This window comes from Neovison vison, chromosome 2 (assembly GCF_020171115.1).
Source record: "Neovison vison isolate M4711 chromosome 2, ASM_NN_V1, whole genome shotgun sequence".
Classification (NCBI taxonomy): domain Eukaryota; kingdom Metazoa; phylum Chordata; class Mammalia; order Carnivora; family Mustelidae; genus Neogale; species Neogale vison.
Genome location: NC_058092.1, coordinates 21989567 through 22010622, shown reverse-complemented (window position 1 = coordinate 22010622; position 21056 = coordinate 21989567). Strand labels below are relative to the sequence as shown.

General features: G+C 55.8%; 1 protein-coding gene across 7 annotated transcripts in view; it reads right to left on the bottom strand.

Annotated features, from left to right (window-relative positions):
* Positions 1 to 5945: 5945 nt before the first annotated feature.
* PTPRU (protein tyrosine phosphatase receptor type U) overlaps positions 5946 to 21056 on the bottom strand; it is a 77009-nt gene continuing 61898 nt past the window's right edge. For 3 of the 7 annotated variants that reach the window (XM_044237621.1, XM_044237623.1, XM_044237628.1), the window contains 12 exons: positions 18330 to 18366; positions 17592 to 17689; positions 17390 to 17506; positions 16450 to 16604; positions 13897 to 14086; positions 13255 to 13404; positions 11499 to 11672; positions 10487 to 10627; positions 8975 to 9100; positions 8662 to 8819; positions 7421 to 7556; positions 5946 to 7159 (listed from right to left, as the gene is read on the bottom strand). In XM_044237621.1, coding sequence (XP_044093556.1) covers positions 7097 to 7159; positions 7421 to 7556; positions 8662 to 8819; positions 8975 to 9100; positions 10487 to 10627; positions 11499 to 11672; positions 13255 to 13404; positions 13897 to 14086; positions 16450 to 16604; positions 17390 to 17506; positions 17592 to 17689; positions 18330 to 18366 — 1545 coding nt within the window. In that variant the 3' untranslated portion in view covers positions 5946 to 7096. The remainder of the gene's footprint in view (positions 7160 to 7420; positions 7557 to 8661; positions 8820 to 8974; positions 9101 to 10486; positions 10628 to 11498; positions 11673 to 13254; positions 13405 to 13896; positions 14087 to 16449; positions 16605 to 17389; positions 17507 to 17591; positions 17690 to 18329; positions 18367 to 21056) is intronic. The other 4 variants (XM_044237624.1, XM_044237627.1, XM_044237622.1 and 1 more) reach the window with 3 other exon arrangements.

Genomic DNA, 21056 nt, shown 5'->3' with positions numbered 1-21056 from the left:
CAGGCTCCCCACTGAGCAGGAAGTCCGATGCAGGGCTCAATCCCAGGACCCTGAGATCATGACCTGAGCCGAAGGTAGACACTTCACCCATCGAGCCACCCAGGTGCCCCAAACCATGATTTGAGCTAAGAATTAAATGCCCCAAACTCATCATTTTCTCTCTAGTAAGTGCTTCAGTACATTCGAGAATCCATCCCACGCCACAGTCCTTGCAGTCATAATTACCGATGTGATGATCGGGTGCAAGAGTCACCTGGGCTCCCAAGACACTTGCTTCAGTTGGCACTGCATCCAAATCCATCACAGGTGATCATATAATTATGATGCCACTATGCCGTGAATTATTAGCATCCCACGTGCAATTGACAAGGTGCTCAGCACTGTGCTCAAGCCCAAGAGAACAACAAAACCAGTAAAAATCCTACATTTGAGACTCTGCTCCCTAGGACTACCCCTACTTGGAATTCTATATCAATTATGATGCCGTCGGGAGACAGAATTCATGTTTTGAACATGGAAATTTTAATATAAATAATTGTTAATGAGCAAAGGTAGTTAAGTAAAATCTAAGGGACCCCCCCCAGAGCAGCAAGAAAGAAGCATCCAGAAGAAAGAATGTTCTGAGGGGGAAGCAGCTATGTCTACACTGATGGAGAGTGAATAACAAATGAACTAAAGCCTGTGGAGAAGGTCTCGCCCAAGACTGACGTTCAGACCTTTTTAATGAGGCAGTCGGGACCACAAGAATATTCAGCCTCTAAGTAGCTAAGAAACTTACCAGAGAGAGTGGGCTAGCTCTGGTCTGTAGAAATGGAGAGTGGAGCCGGAGGGTACATCTGGTGCTGGGCCACAAGGGCCACTAAGGTCTTGGCTCCTGCGCTGAGTTTTTTTGGTTTCTGTTTTTTTTTAAAAAGGAAGGAGGACCAGAACTTGGAAGGGAAGTAATCACCTTACAGTGTCCCTCTAGCACCCTCTACTGACAAAGTCAAGCATTGCTCCAGCTGGCAAAAGACAACTGTTTACAGGGTCCAGCTCCAGTATCACAAAGCAGGGCAAAGAAGGGCGTATTTGGAGCTCAGAGACAATAAATCGGTAATCAACATGGGGCAAGGCAAGGGAGCAAAGTGTTTGTTAGGGAAGGCAGCTAAAGGAGCGGGAGATTCTCTGCCTGTTGTGGGGGGGGGGTAGTAGGGAGCAGGCAGGGACTGGAGCCTGGGAGAGAGACATCTGTCCTCAGCTGTCTTCAGAAAGAGAATGCAGTCACATAAATACACACAGCTTGAGAAAGCCCCATTGTCAGCTTTCAAATGAACAGAAAATAAAATTCCTGGACAGGTTCCCTCTTCCCACCTCTGGGAATAAGTAGGAAGTGATTTGAGATGCATTTCATTTTTCTCTAAGAGGCTTTCTCAACTCAGTGACTCCCGCTGACTCAGGCCACCCCCACCATCTGCAGATTTGACAGATGCTTGAACACTCATTCAACAGCATTTTCTGCAGCCCTACTAGGTGCCTGCCATGAAGCCTAGGAGGCTGTTTGATTGCGGGTTTCTGCCAAGCCTCTCTGCAGCTGTCCGCGGTTGAGACAGGCTTAGTGTTAGGAAGGGAGACTGATTCATGGACAAGACAAATTGCAAGCAGATGACGTGGTTCTGGCTCCAATTTGCCAGGATTTCTGTGATGACTGAGGAGCAAAGGCTTTGGAGTCAAGTGACACGGGCTTCTAATCTTGTCTTGGTTCTTTTCTAGCTGTGTGACCTTAAACAGTCTGCCTCACCTCTCTGGCCTGTTTCCTCATATCCAATGGTCTTGGTAATATCTACTTCTCGGGACTGCTGGCGGGATCAGGGACAATGTCTACACTAAGTATAATGCAGGGACCTTCCAATGTAGGCACCCAGCCTCATCAGACTAAAGCCCAAACCAAGGTTTAACCAGACTCAGAGAGTAGATGCTTAGGCCAGTGGCCTGGTACCACTGAGCTATGTCAGCTCCAGTGTCACCGATGTGCGACTAATGGTGCCCTACTTAGAACGGGCTCTTAGAGAGCACCTCATCCCTCCTCCTCACTGGAGAGATCAGAAGACTGAGTTCCAGACAGGGGAGATGTTTCCTCAAGGCTACACAGCATAGTGGAGGCCTAGCCAGCATCGGAACCCAATTCCATGGCATGAACATCTGCAAGACTAAAAGTAGCATGCTTAGGAGGATGGGCTTCAGAGGAAAAAAGCTTGAGTACCAGCTCTGCACCTGTCATTCACTCAACAAATCGTCACTGTCCAGGGGACACAGGGGGACCGTCCTGGCGGGGGAGGCAAGGAACAACCAACCAATGAAAAGTCAGCCAGTCACCCACGGGGAGAAGGCCACACGGGGCCTACACAGGCAAGGTCCTGAGAGTGACAGGGACAGTGGGGCAAGAGGCCACCTCAGTGCACTCAAGGAGGGCCTCTCCAGGACACACTGTCTGAGCTGGACCCTGACACCCAGAAGGACCAGCCGAGCAGAGAGAGGCCAAGGGCGCCAGGCAAAAGCTTGGGTGGAGGAGGAGAATCTAGGCCCGAGCAAGCAGAGGAGCGGGCAGGAGGGACAAAGGCGGAAGCAGGGTCGAGGCCACATTGGGCGGGGCTTTGGAGGTCATGGCCAGCCACTCAGCCTTCACCCCCGCAGAGCCATAAGTCACTAGAGGGGCTGAGTAGGCAAGTCATGTGATCTAGCTTATTTTTTCCAGACAGTGGCTGTGGCTGCTGCGGTTTGTGTGACACCTGGTGGCTCTGTGACTCTGGGCAAGTCACAGGCTCCCTGAGCTTCACTCTCTCCATCTGTACCATGGGGATGCCGGTACCGACCTCAGCGGCTTCACTGGAAGCTGAGACTTGACCATCCACACAGGGGTCTTGGTAACGGGCCCTGGGCCTGGTGAGCGCCAGACAAAGCTCCACTCTGCTCCCTCACCCCATCCAGAGCTCTCATCCTCCTCCACCCCTGCCCCACACCCACCCTCACCATTCAATCCCCACACCCCACCCCACACCCCCACCCCTGCAATGTAGCCTGCAGACACCTGCAGAAACCAGAGCTCCCCGCCCCCATCCACACCACCCAGCCTCCCCGGCCCTGGGAGCACCGTGGGCCTGGTTGTTTCTCCTCCCACGTCTCAGAGGAGGCATGAAGGCCCACCAAAGGGGAGGACGGCCCCCCTGCCCCCATGAGGAGGAGGGCCTCTGGCCCAGCCCGTGGACGCCAGAGTCTCTGCTCTCGGCACCATGTGGTGAAGTGGGTTCTACCCCAGCACGGACCCCAGGACCCCGGCCTGGCCCTAGGCCCCAGCATATCGGCTAGGCTCCAGTCCCATCCAAGGCCAGCCAGGGTCGGGGGTGGGAGTTGGCAGGGGTCCCGGCATGGCCTGCTGTCATTGAGGGCCATGCAGGCAGCTTTCACGTCCATCCCCGCCGAGACTCCGTCTCCCCGGCGCCTGGGATACACAGCATCCCCCAGGCAGGGGCAGCCATGGAGGCTGTGAGAAGTCATAATGGCCTCGGCCGGCTCCCACAGCTGGATTTATGATGACGTGAGAAGCAAACTCAGCTTCCAGCACTAGTAGACAGCTGGCCTGTCTGCACTTCTAGAAACGCTTTCTGCAGGGATGAGCGGTGGGGGGCTTCTACCCCACACCTGCAAGGCCAGCGGACCCAGGCAGAGCCAGGCCGGACCATCCGTCCTCCTCCGGCCACCATGTCCCACCAAGAGGCCATCCCTGCCAATACATTGCAGAGCATTGGAAAATCAATGTTCCAAGCCATGAATTAGCCATTCGGTGCTGCATCAAGGAGCCCTCCAGCTTTCAGCAGCACCCAGAGCGGCCACGAAGCAGAACAGTGAGAGGCCCAGGCTGGGAGTCAGCGGAATGTGGGGTCGACCTGGAGCCCCAGTGATAGAATGGCTGTGACCCAGAATGAGTCCAGTGCCTTCCCAGGCCTTTGTTTCCTCATCTCTGGAATGAAGGGACAGGATCCCCACTTTGAAGAGCTGTTGTATGGATTTAGAAGGAGGTAAGAGGGCCGAATGAAAGGTCATGCAGGCCGTGTTTATTAGCCAGGACATCAGTATCCTGTGATGGCATATACTAAGAGCCAGTCAGGTCACTACTAGACTATGCTAGTACTTTTAAACACTTTGTCTCTAGCCTACCTGCAAGTAGCGATTGTTATCTTGATTTTCTAGATTAGGAAACTGAGCCTGGGGTGGTTCTGAACAGGTGCAAGGTCACCTGCTGGTGGCTATGCAGAGCTGGGGGAGGGACCTCAGCTCATTCTGGAGCTGGCCTTCCTCCTAATACACAGCCTGCCTTCCCAGTCCCAGTTCCTCTGAAAGGCCAGGTAAGGCCATCAGACAGACCCATACTCTCTCCTTCCTTCCCTCTCTCATGTCAATGTTACTAGAGCAGCAGCTACAAAGACCTGCCTTTGGCTGGGTAATGCATGCAGTAGGATGAAGGCAGGAACACTTCCCACCCTTTAGAAGCTCAGTACTCAATGTGGCAAAGAGTAAAGCTGCATCCACACCGCCCAGAACGTGTATGTATTGGTCAGCTTTTGCTGCATAACAAACAACCCTAAAACTATGGCTTAAAAAAAAGAAAAACTTATTATCTCTTCCAGTTCCGCAGTTGGTTGGGCTGTTTTTATTAAGTTCAGTCATGCAGCTCTACTTACCTGAGAGGTCTGCCAGGCTGGAAGGCCCAAGACGGCCCCTTTTGCAGTTCTGGTAGTTGGTATTGGCCATTCATGGGATGTGCTCTTTTGGCTCTTCCCTGTGCCCTCAAATTTTCCAGTAGGCTAGGCAGGCTTCCTCACATGGCAGAGTTCCAAGAGGACAAAAGCAAAAACTGCAATGCCCCTTGAGGCTTAAGATCTGGAACTCACCTAACATCACTTCTGCCATCTTCTATTGATCAAAGCAGTCACGTTCTGTTGCTTAGCTAGTAGCTGATAGACATTTGTGATCCATCATGTAAGGCTTAGTAGTTGATACAGACAGTGTGTGTCGGGGGAGGGAGTCTCTCATATACCCTAGCTACGTGGGATCATAATAAATTCTTAATTCAGATTAAAAGATGTTGGATCCTGAAGTCATTGAAACGGGTTGTATTCTCTTGCTAATGGAGAAACTGAGGCCCAAGAGTCAGGCAGTGTGAGAATAGAATCAGTACATCAAGGAGCCAGGTTCCATATGAAGAAACTGAGGCCCAGAAACACAACTTGTCTTGCCCAAGATGACACGAGTTTATGACAGAGGCAGGAGTGACTGGGATCCCTGACAGCCGGCCCTCTCCTCCTCCACTCCACCCCCAGCAGAAGCCCGAGGCTGGCAACGGCTGGGATGACCATCATAGAGACAGCATGTGTCTGCCTCTATTGTGTGTTTATAAACGGAGCCCTTTTGGTTTGCCTGGTACCATGCAAGGCTCTTAACATGACCTCTTCTGATCCTAGCAGGGTCATCTCCAGTTTACAGATGGGAACCAAGGCCCAGAGAGGGAGCTGACCTACCCAGAGTTTCACAGGTGGTGAGGCCCATCCACCTGACCCCAAAGCCTGAGTCTCCCAGGCTATCCCCAAAAGAGCCCGACTCAGATCCAGGCCCCTGGGGGTGAGAGGCAGCTCTGTGGACCTCAGGGGTCTCAGGATAAAGCCCACTGCCTGAGAAGCTGCTTCAGAGGCCTGGGTGGAGGCAGCAATAGACAGAGTTCTCTAGAACCTGCCCCTGCAAGAAGGCCCCTGAGCAAGTCTCTGATCCACACCCAACCATTGTATGAATGGAAAAACCAAGGCCTGACTGGACCCAGGACTCTGCCTCCCAGCTGGAGCCATCCCCCTGCACTAGGAGACTGGGGACAGGGGAGCAGGCCCCTCTGGCTGGTTACACACACACAGGCTGCTCTGTGGCATTCAGAGAGCACATTTATTTACAAAGTGCTTTACAAACATCAGTTTATGCCTCCCCACAGCCCCCTGCGAGGTAGGTCAGTAGTCATATCTACAGTTTACAGATGGGGAAATTGAGGCACGGAATGGGGGTGTGGCCTGTCCCATTTTAAAGAGATTTTCCCACCCACCCATGAAAAAAAAATCATAAAATTAACAAAAAAGAATTTCTCCTCCATCCCAAAATATATGTTCTTCCTCTGAACTGTAGAGGTTGCAAGCACCCCAGATCTAGCAGGGCCCCGTCCCCAAGAGGCAGCCTGACCAGGAGCCATGGAGACCTCAACCCCAAGGGCTGTTGTTCAACCTTGCAGATTGTCACTGGGCTGGGTGGAGCAGGACCCAGAAGTGAGGCCTGAAGAGTACAAGAAGGGCCCAGGTGCCTTCCTTCTGCAGATGTTGGGTCAGGCAGGGAAGAGACCCCACGGAGAAAAGGGCAAGGGATGATGGGAAGATCCCAGTATAGAAGCTCAGAGCACACATCAAAGAAGTCATAGTGGGAGGGATCATGAGCAAAATATCCCGGGGCTGAGAGGGGGCAGCAGGGCAGAGGAGGGGGCCCATAGTCCCCTCTGGGGAGGACTAGTCTGATGGGTCCAGTCTCCCCAGGACCCTCAGGGGCAAGGCCAGGTGGGATTCCAGATGCCAAGCCCCAATGCACCCTCTATCCGTGTCAAAAGGAAGCCATGCTGGGTGGAAACCTTGGCCGGCCACAGGCTCTACAGGGGCTCACTCATCTCTGCCAAAGGCTGGGGCAGAGTCTGAAGCTTGAGCCTAGAGTCAAGGAGCTTGAGCCTGGGTCCTCCCGAGCCGGCAGCCCTGAGCCCCTGTCACTCCACCAGGCAATGCCAGACTCACAGCGCAGACTTGCAGGGCCCTGTGGATGGGGGTTGGGCTGCGGACGCTGAGCTCCTCCTTGGCCCCTGCAGCCTGCCCATGGGACATGGAGAGAGGTCCCGCCCATAGCGGGGGGCACCAAGACACCCCGGCTCACTCTACTGCTTTCCCCACGGGAGTTGTCCTGGAGCAGAGTCAGGGGCCCAGGTGTTACTCATCCATGCTGGGCCTGGCCCTGAGCGCACAGTGCGAGCGCCAGGCCAGGGGCCCCGCTATCTTGACTCCAGCCCTTCCAGGTACTCCAGCGCCACATCGTAGCAAAAGTGGTACTGATCCTGGGGAGAGGGAGAGAAGGACCCATGAGCCTGGTCCCTCTCCGGTACAGGAGAAGGGAAGAGTGGGGGGCTAGAGGGCAAGCATGAGCCCTAGCCTATCTTTGGGAGGAAGGGCAAGTGAGTTTAACTCTCTTGGCATCGCTGGATCAGAACCCAGAGCCCAATGGCAGGAACCACACAGAGGACAGTGGTGTGGAGGGACATGGCCGGGCAGGGACAGGGAAGTTGGAAGTGGCCGGGCAGGGGGACAGGGCCTCTCACCAGGGTTTCCACCATATTGGGCTTGTAGTTCCTAAGCGTTTTGGCAGCAAAGAAAACGTCCACCAGGTTGTGGCAGCGGATCATCTCCAGGACTGTGGCACAGGCGCAGAAGGTGCCACTGCGGCCGCCCCCGTTTCTAAATGAGACACGCATAAGGTTTGGGGTGGGGTTCAAGAGGGGGAGGCCTGGGGCTGGAACACCAGGGAACCAAGAGGAAGGAGGGTCAAGGCCTGGGAGCCCCAGAAGGGAGGGGCCAGGGAACCCCCAAAGGGGAGGGGAGGGACTTAGGGAACCCAGGAGGGAGGAGTTTGGGAGCTCAGAAGGGCGGGGCTTAGGAAAGCCAGTTGGGAGGGGTTTGGGAGCTTAGACGCCAAGACTGTCATCTAGGCAACTAGGGCGAGAGCCTCCAAAAGAAAGATAGCAGGTTCTTAGGGAAAGATACACTCCAAGAGAAAGCCACAGAGGCAAAGACAGAGATGGAGGGGGTTAGGAGAGAAGCAAGCAAACCCCAGAGAGCAGGACAGAAAACGAACATTGCGAGCAACAATCACCCCCAGCAACACAAACACGTGGTGAAAACACACAGGTCCACACCCCCACTCCATGGCAAACCGGCAGCCAAACACACAGAGATGCTTCCTAACCCGTCTTCTCCCTCCTCTGTTCCCTGCAACAGTGGGAGGTAGGGTTCCCCTGGGGAGATGAGAGATGGACTAGGCCCTTGATCCCCATTTGAGGGGCCGCTCCCACTAGAACCAAAGGGCGCTGAGGGCCAGGCCCTGCCGACTCAGCTCCCAAACCGTGTACCCAGAATAAACTGAGAGCATGAGACGCTGGGGGTCAAAGGAGCAAGGGCACCCAGACGGGAGTCTGGATGCACTTAGGAACGGGGCCATGGGAAGGAACAAATGACAGAAGCTGCATGCGTGCGTGCATGAACAAAGACTGGAATTCTTTGGGCTTCAAGTGTGCTACTGTCTCACGCAGTAAACAATTCGGACAGGACTCTAATTAAATTGGCAAAGTCAGACACCCCACAGAGGGTGTTAGGCGGTTGCCCAGGGTTGAGTCCACACCCTGGAAATGGACTGGGTTCCCCCAGGGAAGACGGGGCCATCCTTGCCTGGCTGAGCAGTCTAGACTACAGCCATCCGGAAGCCCCAGGGGGGTTTAGTAGCAGCCTTGAGGTCCTCTCTGGGCCTGGGCCTCCACCCCTCCCCCCGAGCAGGGCCCACACTCACAGGCAGTGCACAACAGTGCGCCCGTCCCCACTCTCCGCCTGCCACTTGTCCACCTCGGCCAGCAGGTGCAGGAAGGCCTTCTTGGAGTCAGGTGTGTCCCGATATGCAGACCAGCGCAAGAACTGGAAATGCCTCACCAGCAGGTGTCCCTCCTGTAGCTGAGGGCAAAGGTGGCCAGCCGGGCCCAGAGGAAGGGGAAGGAGAAGTGCAGGGGGAAGAGAACATGAGCCCCGTAATGACCTCAAGAGGGTCTCGTGAGGCTGCCCCCTAGCCACCACACAGGTTCTCACCACAGGGCACCCAGGTCACTCACCCGAGAGATGTTCTGCACCCGGAAGACCCGGGCCACCAAGTCTTCGTCCACGGAGCCCGACACAAACTCCACGTCCATGAGGCCATACTGCTGGCGGCCCGGCTCTGGCCAGTACTGGAGACAGGGCTGGGGATACAGACACGGAGCGGGGTGCTGAGCAGAGCCAGGCAGGGGCAGCTGCTCCTCCTGCCTGTTCCGGACCTCCACTCTGGCCCTGGGGCTCCCACACATCCTGACCCAATCATTGGCAGTCCACCTGCAGAGTACCCCCAGCCTCTGCCACTCCCCTGTCCAAGTGCAGTACACACCTGCCCCAGCCCTCTCAGGTCAGCAGAGACAAACCCTTCAAGGGTACACGGACCATCGTGGCTGGGCACAGCTAAAACACACACACACATACACACACACACACACTCACTCACAACCCAGCAGGAGGCCGCCTTCCTCCAGGAATAGGCCTAGTACCATCCCCGCCCACCCCATCACCCCTGCCCCCCATCACCCCTACCCGCCTTCTCTCTCACTGCCCTGCTTTCTTCCAGAATCAGCTCACAAAGGTGGGGTGTCCCTGAAGCGGCAACACAGTTCAGAAGCCCCACACCTGCCCTAGTACCCCACCATGGAGTCAGGGTCCCACATAAGCCTACCCTCCAGGCCTGGAGAAAGCGGAGGGAGGAAAGGGGTGTCTCTCTCTCTGACACACACACACACACACACGCACACACGCACACATGCACATATACAGACACACGTCCTCCAGGCCAGTAGGTCCAGAGCCCCAGCTTCTAGCCTCAGCTCTGCCTGGAGTCCAGGTGAGGCTCTTCCTTGAGTCCAGGTGAGGCTCTTCCTTCCTCTGGGTCCCGCCCACCATTTCTCTGTGAAACAGTCCCCAGGCTCCTCCCACATGACTCCACGCTCCTTCGGAGTCCCTCTCTGACCACGCCCACAAAGAGGGCACTACCTTCCTCTTTTTGCCTGGGATCCCACCGCTCCTTGTGTTTAAGCTTTTGCACATGCTGTTTCCTCTCCATGGATCACACACCCACCCACCCACCCACCCCACCCCCCCACCCAGCCCACCCCCCCACCCACCCCACCCCCCACCCCCACCCCCACCCCACCCCCGCCGTCTTCACGTGGTTAGCTCTACCCTCCCTATGCAGCTCAGCCTCAAAGGCCCCCAGGGTAGGAGCTGAGTCCACCCACTGGAAGAAGGCTGCCTTGGGGAGGGGCACAGCTCTGCCCACTTCCCAGCCCTCTGGGTCGTAATCTTTTCACCCGAAGACCGTAAGTGCAAACCACAGTCCTGGACATACAGCAGGTGCTCAATAAAAAACAGCTACTTCCCTCCAATCTGACAGCTTCATTCTATAGACGACGAAACCAAGGCTCTGGGAGGGAGTGGGACCCATCTAAGGTCACTCGAGAACTAGGCAGCACAGCCGGGATCCACCCCTGGGCCCTGAGGACATGCCCTGGAGCACACGAGGCCCTGGGCAGCAGATGCCTCACCCAAGCGGTGTTGGACTGGTGCAGCTGGTTAAGCATGACAATGGAGGTGCACCCATAGTCGTAGACGAGCCGCCAGAAGTCAGGCGTGGTGCTCTGCAGCGGGTGCAAGGTCACAATGAAGGCCGCGCTCCGCGTGTAACTCTGCAGGGAAACCAGAACTCAGAGAGGCCTGCTCACCATGCGACAGAGCCCCCACCACAGGCCGTTCTCCCACTCTGCCCACCCTGAGCTGGATAGCTCTCTCCTCAGGGTCAGGCTGCCTCTGGGGTCTTTTTCAGAGCTTGGCTGGTACACGGAGGAATTGTTGGGTGACCCCACCCAAGGCCCTTGGTCCCCAAGACCATGGCCTCTGGAACTAAATACAAAAGGTTCCCCAATGTGTGGCAATGGGAACTTGGGCATGGTACTTAGAAGCTAGCCAAGCTTGCTCTCTGCCTCAGGGCCTTAGCACCTGTGATTCCTGTTGCTTAGAACAAATCTCCGAATGTTTACAGAGTTCTCCCTCTCACTTCTTTCTGCTCTTTGACAGTCACCTCCTCAAAGAAGCCCTCCCACCGTCTCATCAAAAACAGCCATATACTCCATACCCACACTCCAAAGCCCATATTATGTATTTCTCCTGCCTGGTCGCTTTCTGCCAAAATTACCGGCGTCTGACATGCCACTGTATCTCTGTGCACTGACTGTCTCAAGCCATCACCCACATACAAAGTTTAGGAGAGCAGACATTTGGGGATATGGCCTGTGTCCAGCACACTGTAGGGGTTCAATAAATATTTGTGAATACATACATCTCTAAGTCCCTTCCAGCTCCATGGAGGGAGAGTCTGAGAGCCTAGCCCAAGGCCCCAGGCCAGGGACAGGCACTGACTCTGCTCCCAATCCCAGCCTCATCCCAACCAGAGCCCTTGGCTCTGGCTCTGCCGCCCCCCACACCCCCGGGCTCTCAAGCCTTCCCAGATCAGGCCAGCCACGGGAATCCCGGAGCCTTCTTCCGGGACTGAGCCCTCACGTCCGTTAGGGCCGCGTTGATGTAGTTGTTGGGGTCCCCATCGGTGGAGATGAGGAAGGGCAAGCAGCGGTCGGGTGGCAGGACATCCATGCTGCGGTTCTTGTCCCGGTTCCGGGGGAGCAGGGCGATGCTGCACTCTTCCACATCCAGGGGCGGTGTGACGGAGTTCAGCGTCTACAGTGAGCAGAAGGAGCCACGGGATGCGGGGGAGGGGCGGCCGGAGGAGCAGGTGGGGAGGCGGGCAGGGGTGAGTGTGGACCTCCAGTGTTTGCTGGGCCTCCTCACGCCCCATGACGGAGACTAAACTGGTTTGTTAACCTCATGTCGTGGATGGAGAATTGAGGTCCAGAGAGAAGGGGGCAAGGACAGGGACCCTGGACCACACAGGCTCTGATCAGAGCTCTGGACAGAGAGTCTACCTCCTCGCTCCCTGTGTAACCTTAGACAAGCCACTGTATCTCTCGGCATTATTTTTCTCAACTGTAAGGTGGTAATAATATGCCTGCCTCGAGGGGCTATTGAGAGGATTGAGCGAGATACTGCCAAGGTCCGAGCACTGCGCCTGGCTCATACAAGGCTCCATACATAAAAGGCACAGTCAGGATCCTTACTAGCTTATCAGGTGTTTTCAGGCAGACAAGGGCTGCAGTCCCACATCTCCCACAAAGCGGACTGCGGGGACCTGGCAGAGGCAGTCAGCCCTTTCTGAAGAGAACGCAAGTCCAGACACTGTCACACCACAAGCCCGGGACTCTGGGTTATCTCCTCCACCTCATGCCTCCTATAGCCTGATCCATGGAATCTCTGCTTATTTCTCTTGTCCTTGCGGATCCCTAACAGGGAATTCTAGTCTCTCATGATCCCCAACAGGGCTCCAAGGATCACAGGCAGCATTTCCCGTGACACCAGTCTGTGCGGGCTCTCCAGTGTTGGGTGTCTAGAAGGGGCCAGCCCGCTGCACCCTGGCAGGAACCTGGAGTGTAGGGAATGTCTGGGGTCTCTGCCAGCCCATGGACCATGCTGGGACTTCTCTGGAGAACCATCCTTCCCCCATCTCCATCATGTGACATGCAGACAGTGGCTTCGCCCTCAGAACCAGGCCTGGGCAAGTCAATGTGTTCCTAACTCTCTGGCCCCAGGGGACTGGCTCAGGGATGGCACAGGAGAAACTGGTCTAGGACTTCTGTTGGGGCAATAGGGAGTCCTTTTTCCAATCTCCTGACAGTAGTGACGACATGAGTCTGATACTGCTGGGGGCGAGGGTATGGATCTAAGAAAGAAGCTGAAAACAAAGGAGAGCAGAACCAAACTGGACAGAGACTACATTGTGGCACCATAATTTAAGCTCCTGGATCCAGCCATAACTGAAGCTCCACCATCCTTGGACTTTTCAGTTACAAGAATCATTAAGCTGGATTTTTGTCACTTGCAACCAAAAGAATCCCGGTGAATATGAATATTACAAAGGCAACATTGACATTCTTTCCTGGATGAGAACACTGAAGCTTGGGGAGCTGCTCACAACTACTTCACAAGCCTCCTCACAGCTCTTTACTGAGCCAGGACTTGAACCCGGGCTTCCCTGATTCAAAGCATGGGCTCTGCACCACTTGGAGAGACCACTTCCTCTACTGTCTCCAGTAGCCCTACACTGTCCCTCTGTCTTGGCTCTCACTGACTCCTACAGCACTGAGGACTTCCCAATACACACACACACACACACACACACACACACACACACTCACTCCTGCCCCACCTGGAACTCTTCCCGCAGCTGGGAGGAATTACTCTGAGGATCAATGCGGATCATCTCCTTGTAGGTGGCCTTGAACTCGCTGACAGGGATGGTGGTCTCCCCACACAAGCAGGCCTCCAGGATTGCATCGTGAATGAAGATGTACTGCTCCTGGAGCAGGAGGAGAGAATATGAGGAACCAGGAGGGGACAAGAACCTAGAGATTTTGGGGAAAAGGCAGCAGAAAGCAAGCCCAAAGTTGAGGCAGGGACGCTGGAGTCCAACTAGGTGTTAGTAGAGATTGAATCCACCCTACTTGAAGAAACCTTCACAGATATGTTCACTAACCTCATGTCTCATCCCTCTAATACCCCATAAAAAGCTCTGAAGGTAAGGGAATAGCCCAGGGTCACACATCTAATGAGGATACAAATACCAGCGGATCTTTCCTGTAAAACCTATGACCGTGGCCCCTTGGCTATTTGACTCCACCCGGCCGAACACAGAGGAGCTGACTTTGGGAAGACCCTCAGAGGTTGGCAGGCCAAGTTCAGGGATCTCAACTCCAAGGACACCCCTCTGACACACTCCGTCAGCTCTGAATTCCTCCCAGAAGGACCCAAATCCTAGAGCAGGCACGGAGGGAGGGCGGCGTCCCCCTACCTCTGTCTGGATCATGTTGACCCGCCGGGAGCAGAGGGTCTTCACGCAGTTGTAAATGTCCACGACGCCCTCACACTCCGCCATGTCCAGCATCACATCCAGGACAATGTAGCAACCTGTGCGGCCAGTGCCCGCGCTGGGAAGAGAGCAGCCAGGGGCCCCATGAGAGCCTTGGGAGGGAGCCTGGGATCTAGAAGGGAAGAGGGGGGCCTAGCCACATCTATACCACATAGGGCCCGGGGGACAGAGAGACACACCACCCCAGCGGGAGGAGGAGCCAGGGAGAAGTCTGCAGCAGGAGTTGCAGTGAAATGTGACACAAGGACAAACTGCGGCCGGGCCGTGGGAAGGAGGGAAGGGCAGGGGTAGCAACAGAGCTGGGCAGAGGACAAAGGTGATGCTCAGAGCTTAATCCAAGAATGTCCTTGCCTCCTAGGGAGCCCCAGATCCATACAGCCTTCAAAGCCCCACATACTCGTACCTGCAAACATACTCAGGGGAGCCTCCCCAACCCTCCCAGCAGATGTCATTCTCCTGAGCTCCAGGACGAATCCTGGGCAGGCTCTTATCAAACACTCTTCCTGCTACGTCGTCATTGTAAATGGGACAGTCTCCCTGGCCTAACCTGGAGCTCATCCCGAGCTGGGCTGTGTCAGACCCATCTCTGGGATGCTCACGCCCAGCCCCAGGGAGAGCAGAGCCCAGGGGTAGAGAGAGGACAAAAATGACTCCAAGATTTCAAGCTTGAAAATGGGGGTGTCAAAGCATTGGCAAGAGTGCGTGGTAGCAGGTCTCCCGGCCACCCCTGCCGGGGGCTGAAATCCGTACCACCACTTTGGGGGACTGGCAACAGCTACCAAAGCTGAGCTTGCCAGGCAGTGCTCCCCCCACCACCTCCTGTATGTATCCCCCAGAAATGCATGCATATGCTGGCCCAAAGGCACGCCTTAGAACGTTCTCCGCAGCTGTATTCGTAACAGTTCACAACAGGACACAGCCCAAATACCTAGCCATCGCAGAATGGGTAAACACACTGTGGTTTACTCATCCAGCAGGACAGGATGTAACATGGATGAATCTTAGAAACATAAGCTGGAGGGGAAGAAGTCACACACCAAAAAGCACACGCTGTGTGATTTCATTTAAACAAAGTTCAAAAACACACAAAATGAATTCACACGTTAGAAGTCAGGAGCGAGACTGCTCTGGGAGCAGGAGGTGGGCGCAGCCCGGAAGGGGGCTCCCAGGGGCTTCTGGATCCAGTTAATGTTCTATTTCTTGATCTGAGATCAGTGTTGGTTATTTCACAGGTGTGTGTAATTTACGAACACCAGTCAAGCTCCGTATATACTTATTCTGTGGGCACTTTGCTTTAAGTATGTTATATCTCAAGGAAATCTTATTTTATTTTATTTTATTTCATTTTTTAAAAGATTTTATTTATTTATTTGACAGACATGGATCACCAGTAGGCAGGCAGAGAGGGAGAGGAGGAAGCAGGCTCCCTGCTGATCAGAGAGCCCAATGCAGGGCTCTATCCCGGGACTCTGGGACCATGACCTGAGCTGAAGGTAGAAGCTTTAACCCACTGAGCCACCCAGGTGCCCTGAAATCTTATTTTAAAGACTGTGTCTTAGGGGCACCTGGGTAGCTCAGGTGGTTAAGCATCTGCCTTCTGCTCAGGTCATGATCCCAGGGTCCTGGGATCAAGCCCCATGTCGGGCTCCCTGCTCAGTGGGACGCCTGCTTCTCCCTCTCCCTCTGCCACTCCCCCTGCTTGTGCGCTCTCTCTCTCTCTCTCTCAAATAAATAAATAAATAAAACCTTTATTAAGAAATAAAAATAAACAAAGATGGTATCTTAAAGAAGCCTAAAGAGACCAAAGTGGTGTGTGGAGGGCGGGTGAGGGAGGAGGGGGTCTGCTCTGTGGCGCTCTGGAAGCTAGGAGGAATCAAGCAGAGAAGCCAGGAGCAGGTACGGAGGCCAAGGACTTGTGGGCCCAGGGGAGTAGATGAAACCCCAAGATCAGAGGGAAGCTCCCCAGGAGGAGAGTGGGGATAGGCACAGGACAGGGCCTGTCAGAGGCAATGAGAAAGCTGGGGAGCCAGGGAGGAAGCAGAGCAGAGGAAGGGCAAGTGGGGTCACAGGGGCCAACTGAGGCAGGACTTGGAAGAGAAAGGGGTGATGGTCAGGAGCGGCACGGGGCACGAAGGCCACGTGGTGAGGAAAGCCCTCAGGATTCAGAGAAGGGAAGCTGAAGCCCTTCCCAGCACCTGGGCCAAACCCAGCACGCAGGTGTGCACTGCAAGTAAATGAAACCAACCCACCTCGAGCCTCACCAGCCCCTCAACCCTCTGCCTCCAGGCCAGGGCCCCCACGGGTCTCCGGCAACACACATGGGTGCCAACTTGAGCCACAGCTCGAAGGGCCATTGGGGGGTCAGCGTCTCCCGTCCTCTGTCTCTGAGTAGATGAACCCAAGGCCCCTCTCCTTAGGGGACCCGCAACCCATCCCGCACCCAGACCCCCTGTCCTTGGCACTCGCGGTACCCACCTGCAATGGATGACGACGGGCCCGGCGTCAGGCGGGGTAGAGGCCTTCACGCGCCGGATGAAGGCCAGCAGCCCCGTGGCGTGGTAGGGGACGCCATGCTCCGGCCACGCGGTGAAGTGGAACTGGCGGACCTCATGCCGGGCAGAGTAGCCTCTCTGCGGAGACAGTCACAGTCACTGCCCGGGGGCCCCCCAGACACCCGCCAGGTGTCCAGCCGCCCCGGCGAGCATCTTACCGCAGGATCTCGCTCAATGCGTCCCAATCATAAATGGAGGTGTGGGCGCTCAGGACACACGGTGCCCACGAGAAACCCGCAGACAGGAGGAACTGCGGGCCCGAGGGTCGACAAGACAAACACTACCCCGGAGTGGGGCCCGGGGCTGGCCGGACACCTAAACCTAACTGCCAGTCGCCCGCCTCGGCCTCCCCAGGGCTGTGCCACCCAGGAAGGCACCAGGACTCTCTGGTCTTAGCCTATATGGGAAAGTATCTCCCTTGAGAACTTTTACAGAGGATCAAATGGGACCACAGACACGAGGACTCGGCCAGTCGCTGGCCATGTGGCCTCGTGCGTGATGCCAGCGTGCCACCTCACTTTATTTGTACTACAGGACTAACAGAAACGCCAAATGCCAGCGTCTCCCGGGGCTTAACCTACACGTGCCGCAGGCGTTGCACGATGCCCGGCACCGAGCAGGACCGACACCACCAGCCACTGTCTTCACCGCCATCATCTCGACATCCTCTGGGAGTCGCCAGCCAAGGCCGTCCCCGTCCTGTCCTCCCACAGCCCTCCCTACAGCGAAGGAGCAGCTGCCTTGCTGGGGAGGACCGCGGAGCCCTCCTCGTCCCTCCTGCTCCAGCCCTGGGAGGTCGGCAGGCACACTCCGCCCCACCCCTTCAGGCATCCCTGCAGGGACCAAAGTGACAGCAGACTCACCCGCTCCAGGGCAAAGGTGCGCACGACGTACTCAGCCAGTGTCTCCGTTTTCACCAGCGTGATCTTGATGTCCCCGTACATGTCCGAGTCCTCCGGCCAGTACCGGGAGCATTTCACCTGGGATCCCCACAGGCAGGCTCAGCAGGCCCTCTGCTGCCCTCCCTTGGCCCGCCTCACCCCCTCCCCCCAAGGCCCTGCTTACCCTGCCCACCTCCACCAGCTTGGTAATCATGACAATGCTGGAACAGTGCTCCTGCCACACCATGCGCCAGAAGTCGTAGACCATCTCAGGCTTCGGCCCTGGGGCGCAGAGGGTGCTAGTCCCTGAGGCAACGTCTCCACCCAGGGCCAGCACACCTGCTGCCCCACACCCCCACCCCAGGCCAGGAAGCTCCTGAGCCCCAATGAAGGCGTCATGCTCACCCCACACACTCACCCCACCCAATGCCAGCTCGTCCCTAGAGGGCCCCGGGGGTGGGTAGGCTCGGAGAGGGCTGGCTGCAGACCCGTTATCCCAAATGAAACCCAGGAGGCAGAGCCGGGGGACTTGATCCTCCGTCTACAGCACCAGTGTCCCAGAGGAAAAGACAGATGAACGTCTGGGGGCCAAGACAGCCAGAGGGACCCGGGCAGCCCCCAGACCCAGAGGCACAATCCACACTTGGCAGGACTCAGCCCGCCTACCCTTCTGCATGCACCACCTCAGGGACAGACAGATGGCCGAGGGAACTACAGGCACACGGAGCACACCAGGGAGACACGAGCACGGAACACGACGAGGGGCAGAGACTGGTGGGCAGATTCCAGAAGCCCCAGCCAGACAGTGGGACTCGAGCAGAGAGACAGCAGGGAGGCAGACAGGGAGTCAAGCAGGTCAGAAGGAAGGCAGAGGGGAGACGGCATTCAGGACACGGGTGCACATGGGCAGAGCAGCAGGTACCTTGAGTGGCTATGAAGTGGTTTGACCTGTGGTAACCCTGGAACAGGAGAAGAGGCTGCGGTGAGACCCCAGGAGCAGCCCCTCGCTCCCTCTGATCTCATCTCCTCTGCCCTTTCCCAGAAGCAGCACACACAGGACCTCCTAACCAAGGGGACCTTATCCTCCCAGTCCCCCAGGAAGGATGGAGGAGAAAGAGCAGCTGGGACACCAGTGTCTTGGGTCCAAACCCATCCTTACTGTGTGACCCCACAGAAGACACAACTCCTATATCGCCTAAAGGGTCACCCCCCAATAAACTGGGGGAATTAGCCACAGTCAGCTTACAGCCCAGCTGTGTGGATACAAATAAAGTCCATCGTGATCCTGCCCGGGTTCTCAGTGTGTCCCCAGACCGCAGGCTGGGTCTCATCAGTCATCCCAGCCCCCAGGCAATCGGGGGGGGGGCAGTGCCCCCTCCCCACTACATGTCATCCAGAGCTTGGGGGACCCAGTGACCCAGATGAAGGCTTCAGGTCTGAAGCAAGCAAACACATGGGTTACTCGTGGCCCTCAGATAAAATGGTTTTTAAATAATAATCATTTTTGAGATTGTGACCTCAATTAGGATCCCTATTATGATCACATACTGTGCTAAGCACTTTACTTACATGATCTCCCACAAAAGAGGGGGCAAGAGCTACTTCATCCTCCATCCCCAGAGCCCTCAGGCTGTGAAGAGGACCCAGCCAGCCCCAACTCCCACCCCAGGGCCACAGCCAGCCCTGCTGTCCTGCCCACACGTGACACCCAGGGCACCCCTGCAGGCACCACAGCATAAGTTAAAGGTGCGGCAGCACTGATGCAAGAGAGAACAATCCGGTTCACGCCCGCAGCACAGCTCCCTGTGCCTTGGGACCCGAAGGAGCCCCGCAGTCAGACTGCCAGGGTTCAAGTCCCAGCTCGACCTCTTGCTAGCTGTGTTTCCCCAGGCAGAGCCCTTCATTTCTCTAGGCCTCTATTTTCACATCTACAAAATGGGAATGATCACTGTATCTACCTCCCCGGACCATTGTGAGGAGTCAGCAAAGTAACATACCATCAAGGGTCTGTCACCACAGCCAACACAGAGTCGGCACCTGACCAACAGTACCTAGTATTACCGCTACTACTTTCAAGTTCAAAGAGAAGCCCCGAAGATTCCAACAGTATGGCTGTCAAGAATTCCCAGGGCAGAGGGTGGTTTACCCCAGGGGTTAAGAACCTGAGGCCGGGGAGTCAGGTTGACGTGGGTTCCTATCACAGCTCTACAGAGATACTAAGTGACTCTGGCCATGGAAAGGGCACTCCGCAGTCTTGAATGGACACCCGCAGCTCCCAGGGATTTTGTTAAAAGGCAGATTCAGACTCAGACTCTGGCACGGGGCCCAGGATTGCACCTTTCCAACCAGCTCCCAGGTGGGACCAGTGCTGGATCTGAAAACACACTGGAATGGCCAGACTCAGTCTCCCAGAGCCTCTGCTCCCTGCTACAGTGTGGGGTAACAGTGAGACCCACAAACCTCAGAGAGACTGCTGTGTACCCGCAAACTGTGTCCAAAACCCAGTTCCAGTCACCAGCACTGAAGACGGTCCCAGAGCCACTGGGCTCTCACTGGTGGAACTGCTCCATAGCTGGCCGACCTCCCCAGCCACTGCCTCTGCCTCAAGTCCACAGTCAAGCTGCTAGGCAAATGGGGTCCCAGGGGAAGGGCAGCAAAGGTGCTGCCAGGGCAGCGCTCCTACCTCCAGCACTGGTCAAGCTGGGAACAGACTACTCCACCCAAAACCAGCTGGCCTGAGCATCCCCGCCTAAGAACAAACATCTCTCCAGATTCAACAAGCATCTCCCGGGGCCAGCACCCAGGACAGCCTGCAAATATAGTCCACAGCTGAGCAAGTTTTCAACGGACCCCCCCCATCTGCATATTAACTTCTAGGTGTGTGCCTGCACAATTAGAGAGCACTACAATGGAAAGTGTGAAATGATCAGGGGTGAAAGAAAGGTAAGCAGATCAATCGCCTTGAGCACAACCACTTTGGAGCACCCCCAGAGCATCTGAGAGCGCACTGGTCCTCACCACCCCAGGCATCGGCAAATCCTGGGCACCCTGCTCCTAGGGCACACCCCCACACCTGCCTGGAGCCTCTGGTTGGGTGGTGCTGGGGGACTGACACCTTGCATCCTGGACAAGCACCCCAGGGCCTCCTGGTGCTCCCCACCCCAGGGAGAGAACCAGAGTCTCGTAGGAAGGTCAAGGGCTCCCATGGGGCTTGAGGTCCAGCTCCATGTGGCCATGAGCAAGTCATTGAACTTTCCTAAGGCTCTGTCGTCTCATCTGACAAATGCTAGTGCCTACCTCTCAGAGTATGGGAAAGATGAAATGATGTGTCTACCGTCTTGGCACAGCGCCAGGTGCCCAGCCAATGATACTCGTGCTAAGTAGCATTTGAAGACGGATTAAAGCCAAGTCTTCTGTGGCTACTGAAGAGTGTGGACAATGAACCAAGCAGGTGGGATGATGTGTTGTATGGAGATTAATGGAAAGAAATGTACCTGTATTCGTCACCTTCTCATGGGGGCGCTAGGGCTGCGTATATCCACCCATTTCATGGGCCTATTCCATCTAAATCTGAGAACTTTACAAACTCTTGAAGCACGCTCAGAATAAGGGGGGGCTGATCTCTGGGAGCACATCTGGGATAACCGGT